The sequence below is a fragment of the Diplotaxodon limnothrissa genome, linkage group LG2 (genome assembly GCF_057381915.1).
Source record: "Diplotaxodon limnothrissa isolate DT_005_m linkage group LG2, D_limnothrissa_male_GT1.1, whole genome shotgun sequence".
Classification (NCBI taxonomy): domain Eukaryota; kingdom Metazoa; phylum Chordata; class Actinopteri; order Cichliformes; family Cichlidae; genus Diplotaxodon; species Diplotaxodon limnothrissa.
In genome coordinates, this window is record NC_140597.1 from 31040835 (window position 1) to 31056664 (window position 15830).

Below are 15830 nucleotides of genomic sequence, written 5' to 3' on the forward strand. Positions count from 1 at the left end.
TGGTTTTGAAATGTTATCATAAATAGAGGTTAAGTGTTGTGTTTCACCATAAAAGAACAGATTGTCATTGTATGTAGAAGGAAGTGAAACAAGAGAAACGGTCACCATACAAAACCAAAGGTACACATGCATCTTTTACCAAGAACAGCCAGTCCATTATTCTTCTGGTTATATTCCGCTCGTCTATATTTAAGTGTAGACTATGAACACTTGGCACAGCAGAGGTTTCGTTCTTATTATTGTTTTTATTAATAACAGCAGCTTGTAAAATGTGATAGAGAGCAAGAGAGAGAGAGAGAGAGAGAAACTTCTGCTTTCATATTGTTCACTGAGTTGTTCCTCGTTTCTTTAGAACTTGTTTTTTAGACTATTTTTAATTTCTTTTGTTTTAGTAGAGAGACAGCTGCTTGTTTGGCAGCCTAGGCGTGTTTGATGAAGTTCCCTCTTATGCATGTCAGTGTAAACATCAGGATATGAGTAAAAAGCACCCCTTGAGCTGCAGTGTGACATCACGAGTGAGCAACTGGTAGCACTGCCGCTCTGTAGGTTGTTTCTCTAAGTGGCCTGCCTTTAACCCTATTGATTAGTTATTTTGTTCAGCTGCTATTTTAACTAGAGTAAGACAGTGACAGTGAATCTTGTTGTTTTTAAGCAATGCCTGGTAATAAAGTGTTTTAATTAAATGCCTTGTGGTGTTCTAAGTCCTGTCACCTAATTTTCTGTTTTCTTTGGTGCAGCTCCATATTATCTTCAGTTAGTTTGTTTAATAAACTTATTGAAATTGATTGGTCACGCCTCTGCCTCGTCAGTAACGAGCATGAGTGCCTTTGTAACTGGTGAAACTTTGCACTAGTTAATGTCGTATTTCCTGGCGTGTAACTCCACCCCCAAGTGGCGTTGTCAGTACCATTTTGTTGCCTTTTCAGTTTCCTCCTCCTTCTTGCTTCCACATACTTATTTCTGATTATGTCCATCCAGGTCACTCCAATGAACATCCTGACACATTCAACTTTGCTACCTCAAGCTCTGACTCTTGCCTCCATCTCCAAACTATAAATCAAAGCAGGTCTCACTTGCATCTTGTAAACCGGTGGTATCTTGTATTCTTGTGTCACAAATCTTCCCTGACACTTGTCTCCACCCACTCCACCCTACCTGCACTCTCTTCTTTACCTCTGTTGTGTACTGTCCATTCAATCAGCTTGGTGACGTTACATTTTTCAGATGGTCCACTTTAAAAATTCACCTGAAGAAATAAGAGAATTCAGTAAAGACGCTTCTAATCTTTTATCACTTCTTTTGGATTTCTGTAAACAGATGAAATTGATCAAACATAATTTAGCAAATATTTAATGTTTTACCAGAAAAGGTAAATTTTGTAATAATGAGATTATTAAGAGTTCAAAAGTTAACTTAAAGGTTAACATCATGTGATTTTACTCTAGTCTTTCGTTTTTGAAGTTTATGGTTTTAATGTTGTTTCATGGCAACACTACACATGGTGATAAATTACATTCACACTATGCTGTTGACTCACATGTGTCTGAACTTCATAGATTTTCACATTAATGTTCCTGTTCTGAAGTTGAGTAAAATGTCTCAGGCCATCCTCCTCTTTAAAAAAACAAAAACAAAATCAAATCGCCCGAATCTTCTAAGACAAAAATCCTTGTTTAAAGCTTAGTGAAACTAAATGTTTCAGATGTTTGAATTAAAAAATTGACTTGACTGATTCCACCTTTACCAAGTTCAGATTACATTCACAACCTTTGTAATCAAAGCTTCCACAAATAAAAATGCAGAAAACCCTCACAGCTTAATTCAGCATGAGGTGCTTAAGTGAGGAACATAATTTGCCAAGAATATAAACAAAAATGTGTTGTTTTGTCAAATTTCAGTTGATAAAAGGTGAAACTAGGTGTTGGTGTAAGTTGCAGAACTCATTTCAATCATCAGAACAGAGTCCTCTGGATCTCCTCTTGTTTGCGGGACAGCAGAGACTTCAGCTTTTTCATTTTTCTTTTTCCTCCAAGCGAAGTAGATGTAAATACCAATTAACAAGAGAATGACCACAACTGCTCTCAAACCACATATAAGCAAGGAATTATCTGTTCAGAGACACCAAAATCACATGTTAGGCAGAGCTGTGAGTTTTCACTTACTTCTCATGGTAAGAAAGAAGAAAGTGTGTGAAATGCACTTCACACACACACAGTTCTTTATAGCCAGATGACATGTTTATTTTGAGTTTTCGTTTGTTGTGACAGTCCACAGTCTGGACAGCTCCGGTCTCAGCTGTTGCCAGCTTCCCCTCCGCTCCTCTCCCATCTCACTAAAAAGGGGAAGGAAAACCGTCATCAGACCAAACGCCATCACTTGTGTTCTCACCTGCCACCTGCCAGCACCGCACCATTGAGCTCACTGCACCACTCCTTCCCTGCAGCCCGAGCCCGGGACCACACCTCCGCCACAAAGTGATGTAAATGAATCCAATTTACTGGAGTTAGTTTTCACTTACTATTGTGCCATGTGCCATCGCTGCAGGTAGTTTGATTAAAGGGTGTTATACTGTATTTTTGTGAGTTAAATCATAAAGATTTTCAAAACCATGTTAAATTTCTATCAAGTTCTTGAACTCATTCCTTACCTTACCTTGAATGAACAACTGTAAAGACTGCTTGCCTGTTTCTTTTCCATTTACCATCTAAATCAAAGGTTTGAAGGGTATATTTACCACTATCATTCCTGCTCAGGTTATTGATCCTAAATCTTCCATTACTGGGAATAAAAAGAGACCTACTTTGTATTATACTATAAAGAACCTTATTACACAGTCACTACAACCACAATTCACTCACAAAGTTACACTAACAATGAACGTCATTCATAACTAATTTATTAACTAAAAAAAATAAGTCACACAAACTCTCCAGTTCAGTCTAAAACAAACACTACATGTTTGTTTGTTTTAAAAAAATGAAAACTACAGGAGTGGAATCATGACTGATGACACTGTTGGAGAAAACAACATTGTCACTATTTCTTAATTTGTATGTAGAGTTCAGTTAGTCAGTTGCTAAGCTTTTAAATGGGAAATACCATAATAACAAAACATGATATCCATAAAACTTGAAAAAATTATATAAACTAAAAACTTCTTATTCATTCTAAACCAACAAGAATTACCTTGAATTAACAACTGTAAAGTCCATTTCCTTGATGATGTTCCACTTGAATCAAAAGTTTAAAGGCTATGATTACCGCTGTCATTCCTGTTCACTTTCTTGATCTTAAATCTTCCATTGCATTGAGAAAGGAGAGATCTATGTGATGTGGAGTTAGAAATACCCCTTTCTCTCTCACATCTAGTATATTTAATGAATTCTTTAACAATTGGTATCTAGGTATTTCTGAGGAGCTCTACCAGAAAATCATCAAGAAGAATTTCAGGACATGCTCAGAAATACGACAAGTCCACCTCTGAATGGCTCAATAAATAAATATTTTTAATATATATATATATATATATTTTAATTAAGGCTTTGAAGTGACCTTAGTCAAAGTTCACACGTAAATCCAATTAAGATGCTCGCTTCACAGTTCTTGCTGCTAAGGGTCACACAACCACTTGTTAAAGTTATGAAGTAATTACTTTTTCAGATAGGAGTGGGTAAGTTTGGGTAACTTTCTTTTCCTCAATAAAAAATTAATAATTTAAAAAGAATGGTGGCCACCTTCTCGAGTTATCGCATTCATTAGAGTTTCAGATTACTGGAGATGTTACCTTTACCTAGAGGTCAAGGTCGCTTTCAGCAACAATACCTGATTGTGGCCACAAGATGGCAGTAATGAAAAAGATGGATGGATGCAAGGAACTAGACAGCATTATGGCACTATGGCAGCTGTGATATCTGCCTTTTGCACCAGGGGGTGCTACAGCACCTGCAGCAATGTGACGCAGACTCAACTTTTGACACTGGTCTAAAACTCATGCTTTCACTCTTTTCCTTCTCTGAAGCAAAACCTAAATTTATCATTATCATTTTTGTTAAAATATGTGCACTTTTTAAAACTAGACGTTTTACTGAATAATAAATATCTTTAAGCTACAACATCCAGTGAATCAGGAAGGGAAACTTCATGCACCCCCTTTTTGATAACAAGGCTGAAATGTATGCTTACTTTCCGGTGGGGAGTATTTTTGTGTTCATGTGTATGTTTGCGTGAGAGTTTATGAGTGGGTGTTTGGGAGTTTCCCACTAAGTGAACAGAAACAAAAGTAGGTCACATGATAATGTTGGCCATGTCAAAAGCAGTTGTCACTTTTTCACCCCCCCCCCCCCCCCCCCCCCCCTCCCTTCAGATTGTTCTAAGTAAGCAAATACAATGCTTCACATTAATACATGTTTAAAACCTGTGAAGAATTCCGAGTCCCCACCATAACAAACAGGAGAGGGCTGATCCACTGCATCATGCCCTAAAAGAAGACAGGACAAGACCCTGAGGAGGAGTGTGTGTGAGGGGATTACTAGTTAGATGATATTCTTTTGTTGGTTGAAGATAGGAACAGTGACCCTACAGTGTCTCTTTTTCATTAGTAGTGTAAGTTGTATTATTGGTGGTGACACAGCAGGCCATGATGCCGTCACATGAAGCTAAACAGGTAAATAAAACTGAATTAATTTAATTGACTTTTTTTTCCCCAGTTATAATATTTAGCTGTTCTTTAGTGTTGTTAGCTGAACCCTAAATGTGTTTCAGACACAGACTTGCATGAAGCACCTTTGCATACCATGGACTAAGACAGATGGGTGCAACCAAATGCTTTTTTCTGTTTTTGGTTAACATTTACAAATTGTGGTCAGAGTCCTTCTGGTTGGGACTGATAACTCGAAATGGTGATGCTTGCTCTTTTTCTATTTGCAGATGAGGAAACCTTTTGTGAAGGCAGGGTGCACTATGAAGCTTTGGGGTGATCTGTGGCAATTTAAGTGATGGATAACACTTTATTTAGATAGCATATTTAGATTCTAGCTGTTAAACGATCAATCAAAAGTACTCACTGGAAAAAAGAATAAGGTTCTACTTTATAACACAGAAACAGGTTTGTGGTCCCACTAATGCAATAATTAGGATCAATAACCTGAGAAGGACAGCTAGTGGTGAATATATCACTAAAAGCTTTTGTTCAAGTGGACACATATCAGGCAAGCGGACTCCACACCCTAATACCCACAGCCATGTGTCAACTGCTATAAACCACCATCTTAATAGATCTTAATAGGTCTCTAAATGTCCCACAAGTTTTTCACACAGGGCTATGTAGGTTTGGATTTTATCCTCCCATTTTCTGTTTATTTGTCTTATCATTGTCTTTTATTTAAATTTGTTTGATGATCTGATCTTTGTTGTTCCTGGGACTGTGCTCTTCTGGACACAGATCTCGGATGTTGTTCATGGAATCTCTGAGCTGCTTGCCCATTTTGGGAGTCACAGCCTCAAGTGTTTTGATTACCACTGGGACCACTGCTGGCCTAACCTTCCAAATCTTCTCTAGCTTCCCTCTCACCCCTAGGTATTTCTCAAGCTTCTTGTGTTCCTTCTTCCAGATGTTGCTATCACTTGGTATAGCCACATCTGTCACTACAGTCTTTCTCTTCTGCTTGTCCACCACTACTATGTACTCACTCTCAGGGGTATATCCCATTTATATTCTACAATTACACTGTTATAGTGTATCTGTGCAAAAACCAAAATATATGAAAAGCTACATTTTTGTTCACATAACAAGTGTGGTACAAAAGACGCTTTATTTACAGTCATATTTTCATAAATGTTAAAATGCTTTCTCTTTATCATGTTTCCATTTACATGTTGGTCGAACCTTTACCAAGTGAAGAACTAGTCAAAGGCTTCCACAGAGTACAGATGCAGAAAACACTCAGTGTTTGTAATTAAATCAAGAGGTCATGTAACAATAGTTGTGTTAATGACATGATATATTACAAAAGTGACAGTTAAATAGTCCAATACATTAAACCTTATAAGCTATGGTTTGTATTTTATACGGGGAATTTACATTAAATGAAGGACCTTTAGGCATCTTAACATCAGCTCCTCACTCCAGCTACTTTCAGTGGAGCTGTCTGTCCAAAAGCACTGAGCACTTCTTCACCTGACTTTATGGACGTTAGCATACACACAATCAGTTCCTGCTGGTTCAGGCCTCCGAGGTCGCTTTGCAGACTTTACTTGGCCGTACTCCACAGCAGCTTTTTTCTCAGCTTGGTTTGCCTGCCTTTTGACAAACTTGACATCAGCAAAGACTTCCTGGTCATCTTCTTCCTCTGCAAAGTAGCAAAAGGGATGGTTCAAATATAGTATTAAAATAAGTGAATGATTAAAGGAATACAAAGACAGTAGATAACATAAAATGAGTCACACAAAATATGACATGGGTTCTTTAGCGAGCTTTAGAGTTTATAGTTTGTGGATTTTGCTTTGTTTAGACAGAGCTGTTTCACAGGTTTTTGTGTTAATTGTAGCAGGATAGCAGTATCTGCATATTTAACTGATATATGACAGAGTTATCAATAAACTCTTGACAAGAAATCAAAAATGTATTTAAAAAGCTTACTATTCCGTATATCCTAAAAAACAAAAAAGCAATCTGAGCAAAATAAGTGATGAAATAAAGTGTACCCTTTTTTGTAGGTTTGCTGTTTTGCTTTTTCCTCAAAGCACATATGACTACTACACCAACAACCAAGAAAATTACCAGCGCTGAGAGAACACTACCGATCAGTGGCAAATTTCCTGTTTCAAAAATAAAAGGCACAAACAGATAGCAGGTTGAATCAGAAAACATGTTGGTTTTTTATCAAGACAGAGAATGAGCAAAGGAGAAAATTACATCAATGGATCTGAAGTTACTTTTTACTTACTAATGTACCATGGCTCATCACTGATGGTAGTTCCATAATCCTTACCCAGAGAAGTCTGTTTTGGTGGAGTACACAGGGTGTTATTAGCTTTATACACCCACCGTGATATCTGTGTCCCATTGACTGAAGTACAGTTAATGAAAATAAAGCCTATGAGCAATAAAACACATAATTCGTGCAAAGTTACTGTATTAATTAATGAATTAGTAATTATCATATATATATCAGATTATTTATATTCTCACTCACCACAGGTCGATATTCTCTCCTCTTTGGAGACATTACTGACATTATTACTGACTGAGCAGACCAGATGTCCTGAGACGTGCTGTTTCAGAGTGATGATGTTAGTCTCATTATTTCCAGAAAGGAGCTCAGCATCTGTCAGTGTGCGTCCATCCAGAGTCCAGCTGTACTGAGGACTGTCCCCTCCCTCAGAGGAGCAGGACACCCTCATCTCTCCCTGGGACAGACACTCAGAGACCAGCAGGACAGAGGACACAGGAGCTGAGAGAAACACACACAGATGAGTTTTGATATTATATGTCAGAACTGTTCATTCTTAATAGTATATAAGGAAGAGAATTGTAGCCACAAAATACAGTTAAATTTAGAATTTTCAATTAAATATTCAAATTCAGTCTAATCTAATCTAATTTTATTAATAGCAACAAATCACAACAACAGTTGCCTCAAGCTGTTTATGTTGTAAAGTAAAGGACCATCTATACCACACAGAATATGAGATATATTATATAAGATGATATGTTATGTAGATTACCCAAAATAATGTTACATTTACAGGGCTTAACACATTTATTAGGCTACCATCTAATGCAACGTTTATACCACACCTGCCTTAAATAAACATTATTGATGATTAGCAAATATATTTTTTATGTTTCTATGATTTTTCATGCACCAATATTTATTAGCCCTTTAATCCAAATTATATTTTAAACACTATAAAGTATTTATCTATAAAGTTTAAAATGTTTGATGTTTTTATACATTTGTTAAGCACTATATATAATAATTGTAGTCATTTCTTGAAATGGAAAAAATTACCTTGAAAGATCAACTTGAAAGTCCACTCATCTGATTTTCTTCCATCTGAATCAAAGGTTTGAAGGGTATATTTACCATGCTCATTCCTGTTTAGACTACTGATCCTAAATGTTCCATTACTAGGAAAAAATAGAAATTTGTTCTCTGTGGTATCATGAAAACTCTTATTGTGTTTCACATCCAATATTTTTAATGAATCCTTTAACAAGTGGTATCTAGGTATTTCTGAGGTGCTGTCCATCAGCTGGATGTCCACAGCTCCTCCCAAAGCTCCATAACACTGAGCTCCATCCTGTCTGCCATCACAGTAAGTTTCCACACCTGCAAATTCAAAAAATATTTTTGTAAAAAAAACAACAACAATAAAAAAGATATTAAGCAGCACTGAAGCAATTAAAAAATAATTCTGAATATTTCACTCACAGTGGGTTAATTGGTTATAACGTGTAAAAACAAGGTATTATACCTGGCATTGTGTCTTATATGTCACAGGTAATAGAGGCACCAGTACACGGTCACTGCAAACATGGTCACTACAAACTTTGCAACAAACTTGCAACGTTACAGTAGTAAAGTCCAAAATTTAGAGATATCTTAACGACTAAATATACCATATTTTCAGATCATAAGGCACACTGGATTATAAGGTGCACTGTCCCCGAACGGGTCTGTTTTCATACATAAGGCAGATAAGCGTCAGATAAGTCAATTTTGCTCAACTCATTCTTCTTGCTTCTTCCATTTCCGTACCATTGATTCATGAATGTTGAATCTTCTTTCAGCTGCTCTATTCCTGTGTTGTTGCAGTATATTAATGACTAACCTTTATTGTGGATGGGTTATCTCAGTTGTTCTCCTGACTGAAGTTTGGTCTGTTTATAGCATCCTGCCATGCGATTGCATTTGTCCGAATACCATCGGGAACCCTTACATTAACTTTTATTGAGTGGAAAAAAGTTAGCATTCATCCTCTAGCTTCACTGTGTTTATGTTGTGCTAACATAGCTGTGTCACTAGCGATCATGTAGCAAATCATTATATACCAACCAGCCCAACTTTAGTAACCCTACAAAAGTCACTGCTATTTAGTTTTCTGTCTTCATCTATGTTGGAAGTGAGAGCAGTCCCTAGTTTTATACTTGAAAGGTTTCACATCATTACTCTATGTAATAATACCAGTGACAGGCCTACATCTGTAATTAGAATCATATGAGACAAACACAATATGAGTTTATAATAGTGTCAAATTGAAGGCTTCAACTTGATAGCTATGTTCATGTTTCGTCTTTTTACTACTGCTATTTGCAATTCATTTTATTTTTTATAAAATTTTTGTCCCTGGTTTTATACTTTGAATTTTGATTTATTGTATTATTTCATTATTTGATCAATTCATGGAGTCCTTTAAAGCTTTGCATTATTTCACAAATGTTTGTAAAAGTGGGCTGCATGGTGCTTGATTTAATATGCCTGCGGCAATGTAACTGAAAACACCTGAATTCAAATATTAAGAGATGCCTTTGTCTATATACACCATTTATATAGTGTACATTACCAGTGTTGGTCAAGTTACTTGAAAAAAGTAATCAGTAGCTAATTACTGATTACTTCCCCCCAAAAGTAATCCCATTACTTTACTGATTACTTATTTTCAAAAGTAATTAATTACTTAGTTACTTTTTAAAAACACAATTTACAACCTGAATAGGTGATAAAGCGATAGATCTTTCAGCCCAATTCTACTTTTTCTACATAATCCATCATACAAAATGTAACCAAATGGAAAAGTCTCTTTTTAAAACTTGTTTTGTTAGTTTTAATCTTTTATCTTTATGCATCTAGCAAAAATTTAATTATATGCAACATTCTCTGACTGGAAGTTACTGCCCATCTCTGTACATTACAAACGTCACTGCTGTTTAGTTTCTCTCTTCATTTATGTCGGAAGTGATAGCAGAGCTGTACGTCTTAATTTGTTTACGAAATCTTTCAGTCAGAACATGGTATATCCTGTTTAGGTGGAAACTAGCGAGCTAACTCCCTGCTAACTTCTAACTCCATTAAATTTAATAAATTCTGTTTTCATGGATGCCTCGATTTTTAACTTAATTGTTACACCTGGTAAAGCAGCAATGCTGATCATTATATTAAAGATGAAAGCATTTAGAAGGTTTTTAACTCCCAGTGATGGCCCAGTGTTCATTTATCTTTAGGACCTGAACAGACTCCGTGAGGCTCCTGACTATGTTATCCATAATGCTCCGACAGCAGTGCGGCTTCGTAGCTTACCAAAGTCGTACTAAAAATCTTTTTGACAGATTTTTGAGAACGGTTTATCACATAAAATTGGTTCGAGGTCAGTAAGCACAACCAGAATTCATACATGAGGCGCACCGGATTATAAAGCGCACTGCTGATTTTTGAGAAAATGTAAGCATTCTAAATGTGCCTTATAGTGCAGAAAATAGAGTACTACTAAAGCAATTTGGTAAGTAAACAGTGTATAATATGTCACCTATGACAACTACAATTACGAAATCATGGCAATAAAATTTTGAATAAACCAAGCTACTTTTTGTACCTTACGAAATTTTAATTTAAAGTTTTAACATTTAGTTGGAAAAGTAAACATCCTTAGATGTGGGAAAAAGAAAATAGGTAAAAAGATTCCATTATGAGGTAATTCCATTTCAACCACAAAAACTACAAGAAGAAGAAGTTGAAGAAGAAGTTGGTTTTGTGCAGCAAGGATGAACAAAAACTGCCTAAATTCTAAAAATGAATGCACAAAGTAAAGAATTTCTCCATTTATCTGCAGCTATATTTTTTCCAGTTAAAAACTTTAAAAAATATATCACTCAACACTACTGCATCATACCGCTACTGTAACTGATGAACACATTAGTCATGTTGGAAATCTGTATTTGCCAACATGACTATAACTCAGCACTGCTTGTTTTTACCTTAAGTGCATACTGTAAATAAGCTGAACTTATAAACAAATAAAAGACAAGAGATCCTTTGGCTGTTTTCAAGTAGTCAAATGTACTAACACATGCCATGGCTTCAAAACACACTGTTGATATATAAGATTTTTACATTATAAAAGTGTTGCATCTCAAAAGCTGAAAAACTCACCCTGAGCAACTCCCAGTAGAACAATCATCAATCCAAGCACAGCTTCCATCTTTTCTCACTGTTCAATGCGTGCTGGTACAGTTTTCAGCTGTCCGAGTGATTCCTTACATGTGATAAGTGTAAATAGTAATCATCCACAAACATCAGTGGAGATTGTAGCAAAGAGAGCTTTCATTTAATATCCAGGCAACTTTAAATCCAAGGAAAACTTATAATGAATTTTATTTTTGTATAAATTTATCATAAGTGTAGCTCAACCTTTAAGCTGCAGAACACTAAAGATAATATTATCATCGATTCAGTGACAACACTTATTACCCCAGCTGCTGCATATTTCAAACAATTAAATACAGCTCACCACAGATATGATGCAATAATAGCATCATCAGTAATATAAAATAATAATATGATATCAGCATCACCTACACAAACACAGCTTCTGTGTTTCTTCTCCATTCAGCCTATTCAGCAGGCAGCTTTCAGACAAACTCTTCTACTTTACCAAGATGTAAAAAGGCACAACCTACACTGACCATGTTTCCTGTTGGTGGAAGAACGTGTGAACACTGACCAGGCAGGATGTGACTACAATAGAGCTGCAAAGAGAGACAAAAGAAAGAAGCTGCCTACCAATTTAATGAAAAACAGTCAATTATTTTTACCTGTCAAATCTTGAAACACTTTCACAGGCATTAATGATTGTTGTGTTTTTCAGTGGTTTTGAAATGTACCAAATTTCTGTGTGTCGAGGTCTCATGTTAGGTTTCGCCATAAAAGGAGACATCAATGTCATTGCACAGCAACTGTTACCATCACTGCACACAGAAAGAAGTGAAACACAAAAAAAGTGTCACCATTCAAACCACAAATATGCATGTAGCTTTTATTACACAGAGCCTCTCAATAACTCTTCTTGGTTATATTGTGCTCCTGCTCTATGTTTATGTCTATGTTTAAAATGTAGACTGATGAGCACAGGGTACACAATACCTTTTGATGTTTTATTTTTTTGCTTTTAATGTTTAATAAAAATAGTTTAGGCAATGTGGGTGCGTTCAAACTATTACATCTGTATATGATACAGTATTTTGAGGAAAATAGATGCTGAAAGAAGAAATCCAAAGCAGAATATGTGTGTGGAGATTGAAATATAATCTCTGATATTATATATTAGTTGCCTGGGCAGATCAGGAAAACCACAGCTTTTTCATCTTCTTTTGTTTGCTCCCTCTAGAGGTCACCACGGTAGATTATCAACTTCTGCAGGCTTTCTGTTTTCCTCCTGCCTGGCAGCTCGATATTCAGCACCCTCGATTACACCTCTCCAGTATTTAAAAACCTCACCACATGTCTAAACCCTCTCAGACTTGCTTCTCTAACTTTGTCTCCAAAATCCTCAACCTGAGCTGTTCCCTCTGATATACTTATTTTGAGTCTTGTACATTCGGGTTACTACCATTGAAGATCTTAACATCCAGATCCAAACCATAAATCATAGCATGTCTCACTCTTCTTGCTATTCTTCTGTCACCCCTGACTCACTCAACAAAAACATAGTTAAGCCAAACTGGGTTTGAAATGTAACATTTGATTTTAAAACCTGAACACTGAATTCATAATGGAATCAGCTCAATTTTTAGATAATGGCGCCCTCCAGTGATTAAGAATTATACAGCTTCAAAGCATTTTTGCACTGATGTTTACAGGAATATCATAAAAACAATGCTTTCCCATATTCTGTCATCAATCTGAAATTTGGAAATTACACTTATTAAGTTTTGCCAGATTATTTGTTCTGAATTATTGCAGTGACATATTTGTAGGTGGCATCCTCACAGGGGTCAGGTAGGTTTGAAGTGTGTGTAACAGCTTAACTAAATTGATATTACAGTTTTTATTGATTGCATTTGCACAATTCTCACAGCAGAAATGTTATTCTCACCACTCTTAATACAGTTCTGAAATCAGTAACACATTAATCATTCTCATCATTTTCACACACTGCTGTTGTTTCTGCACATACTTCACCTCTAAGATATTTGTTACTGTTCTGTTACAGGTTGCTGTTAACACGGCCCCTGACACAAGTGATATGTGTTTGACATATTACCATATTTGACATGATGCAACGTTCACCATTTATCCAGATTTGTGACTGGCACCAGCCACCCCAACCCTAACCTGCCTGTGGGATTCGTGTGTGAACTTCCCCATCGAGCAAACAGAAATTAAACAAAGGCAGGTCACAGAGTAAGTCTGGTCATGTCCGCAGTTCTTATCACTTACTTTTTCCTTTCCGTCACATCATCTTAAGTAACAAACACAATGCATCGCATTATTAGGATAAGCTAATTAGGTAAGTTCAATTAAACTAATATTTAGATGTTCTTTAGTGTTGTTGTCAGATCTCTGTGTTTTACTCACAGACTTATATAAATTTTGCATATAATTTATTTACTTCAACTGATACAAACAGATCCAGAAAAAATATGTTTGTTTTAAATAAATATTTAAATTCTTTTTGTTTTTGTTTTGCTTCCTTCCGGAGTAACTGTGGACCTTGAACTGATGGGCAGCAGCTCAGAAATATTTAGAGACCAGATGTTAAAGGATCAATTCAAAGTATTCACTAGGAGAAACAAAACAGTTTTTCTTAATATGATAAAAACTGAGCTCTCTTTATTCCCAATAATACAAGGCAGCTTTATTGTGCTGTACAAACTTGGGTGTCAAAACAGGGAAACAGAACATATAAACTGGGATGGACGGAGTAATCTAACTAATCGAGAAATGGGAGAGAAGGGAAACACAGCTGGTACTAATTACACAGACCAGACGGGGAACAGAGGCTGAACATAGAGCAGAACAGTCAAAATAAAACAGGAAGTACATGACAGACACAGAGACCCACACTAGATACTGAACAGAGAGAACACTGAGTACAGGGACAGGAGTGACATGAGACACTACTGACTGGGGAACAAGACAAACAGGAGGACAGAACTAAACATAGACTAAACATGGGGGCACCAGAACAAAACTTAAAAAACTAGAATTACCAGAGCAAAGAAAGACTAGAGTGCTTAAATAGAAACCAAAACACTAGTAATCATAAACCATGAAGTCACAGATTAATAATAATAATAATAAAATAAATCCAAACTCTGGGTTACTGACCCAGGACTGGACAGTCATGGTTTGGCCTCCCCAAAACTTGCAACTCACCATTATTTAAGCAGTGTAGGATCATCTTGAAAGAACAGCAGAAATCACAGCCAACTTTCAAAGAAGAGCGTCGAATGTCCTTGAAGAACCCTGGATAACTATTCCTGAAAGCTACTTAAAGAAATTACAAGAAGATTTACTTAACAGAGTTCATACTGTGTTGAAGAATAATGGTGGTCATATCTGATATTAAGCTGCTAGAATTTCACTAAAAAGAGCCAGAGAGAACGAGGGAGAGATTCAATAAAGATTTTCAGTCCAGAGTATATTATTTGATATATTCTACAAATGAACAAATATTACAGTGTAGCTGTACGTAAGGAAAATATATGAAAGCCTGTATTTTCACATAACATCTTTGGTAGAGAAAGAAGCGTTATCTACTTTGTTGCGATCGTGGTTCAAGAGTTGGGAGTTCGTCTTGTAACCGGAAGGTTGCCGGTTCGAGCCGTGGCTCAGACAGTCTTGGTCGTATGTCCTTGGGCAAGACACTTCACCTGTTGCCTACTGGTGGTGGTCAGAGGGTCTGGTGGCGCCAGTGTCTGGCAGCCTCTCCTCTGTCGGTGCGCCCCAAGGCGGCTGTGGCTGCATTGTAGCTTGCCATCACCAGTGTGTGAATGGGTGGATGACTGAACGTGTAAAGCGCTTTGGGGTCCTTAGGGACCAAGTAAAGCGCTATACAAATACAGGCCATTTTACTTTGTGACATTTTTATAAAGTTCTCTTTAAGAACACTATTTACACATTAATTCCTAAAATCTATATGCCCTAGATCAGGTTAACAGTTTAATTTTTATATGTAAATATGCCACAGATGTTTTCTGATGACAAGCAGAAAAAAGGAGAGACTACACCACTCTAACCATGCTGACAGTTTCTTTGTATCTAGTTTTTCATCTTCAGCTTCAACATGACTGTAGAAGCAGAGTTAAGCTGCATAAATCTTATTCTGAGTTTTTGTATTTTGATGATATTTGAATTGAGACTGAGCTTGTAATACAGTGTCAAAGATCTTCTTACCTAAAGGGTTCTGTGGTAAACTGGCTCTGAGCTAATTGAAAATACAATTAAGTTGACAAGATGCAGATCACGTAACTTCCCTAAATGACAGAATATAATCAATATTGTTATTGTGATCTCTATGATAAAAAATCAACACAGTCTGAGATTCAAATATATGATGCTGGCAGGTTTTATTGTGTAATGTTTCTTGAGATGACATACATTATGAAGTAATGTTACATAAATTTGAACTAAACTGTTGTAAACATACCACAGCAGATTTGATGATTCATACATGAACATGCTTTTCAGCATACTTTATTGACACTTTTACTCTCTCACGGTTGCTGTCACAAACACATGGCTGCAGCTCTACAGCTGCCAGCCACACACATCACCACCAACAGCAATGACAACAGTTATAACACAGACTTTAAGCTGGTGAAGGGTGAT

The 15830-nt window shown here is 36.4% G+C and overlaps 1 protein-coding gene across 3 annotated transcripts; it reads right to left on the reverse strand.

The window, feature by feature from the left end:
- Positions 1-1914: 1914 nt before the first annotated feature.
- On the reverse strand, positions 1915-11199 carry LOC146638721 (uncharacterized). 3 transcript variants are annotated; one of them, XM_085362444.1, is made up of 6 exons: positions 11151-11199; positions 8013-8333; positions 7194-7451; positions 6990-7094; positions 6703-6816; positions 6172-6347 (listed from the first exon to the last, which is right to left on the reverse strand). In XM_085362444.1, exons 1-6 carry the CDS (start codon positions 11197-11199, stop codon positions 6172-6174), a joined length of 1023 nt encoding a protein of 340 aa, XP_085218570.1. The 3 variants fall into 3 exon arrangements, with proteins under 3 accessions (XP_085218578.1, XP_085218570.1, XP_085218562.1); XM_085362436.1 differs by having other exon boundaries at positions 6945-7094; XM_085362452.1 differs by lacking the exons at positions 6172-6347; positions 6703-6816 and adding an exon at positions 1915-2108.
- Between the last annotated feature and the right edge of the window lie 4631 nt (positions 11200-15830).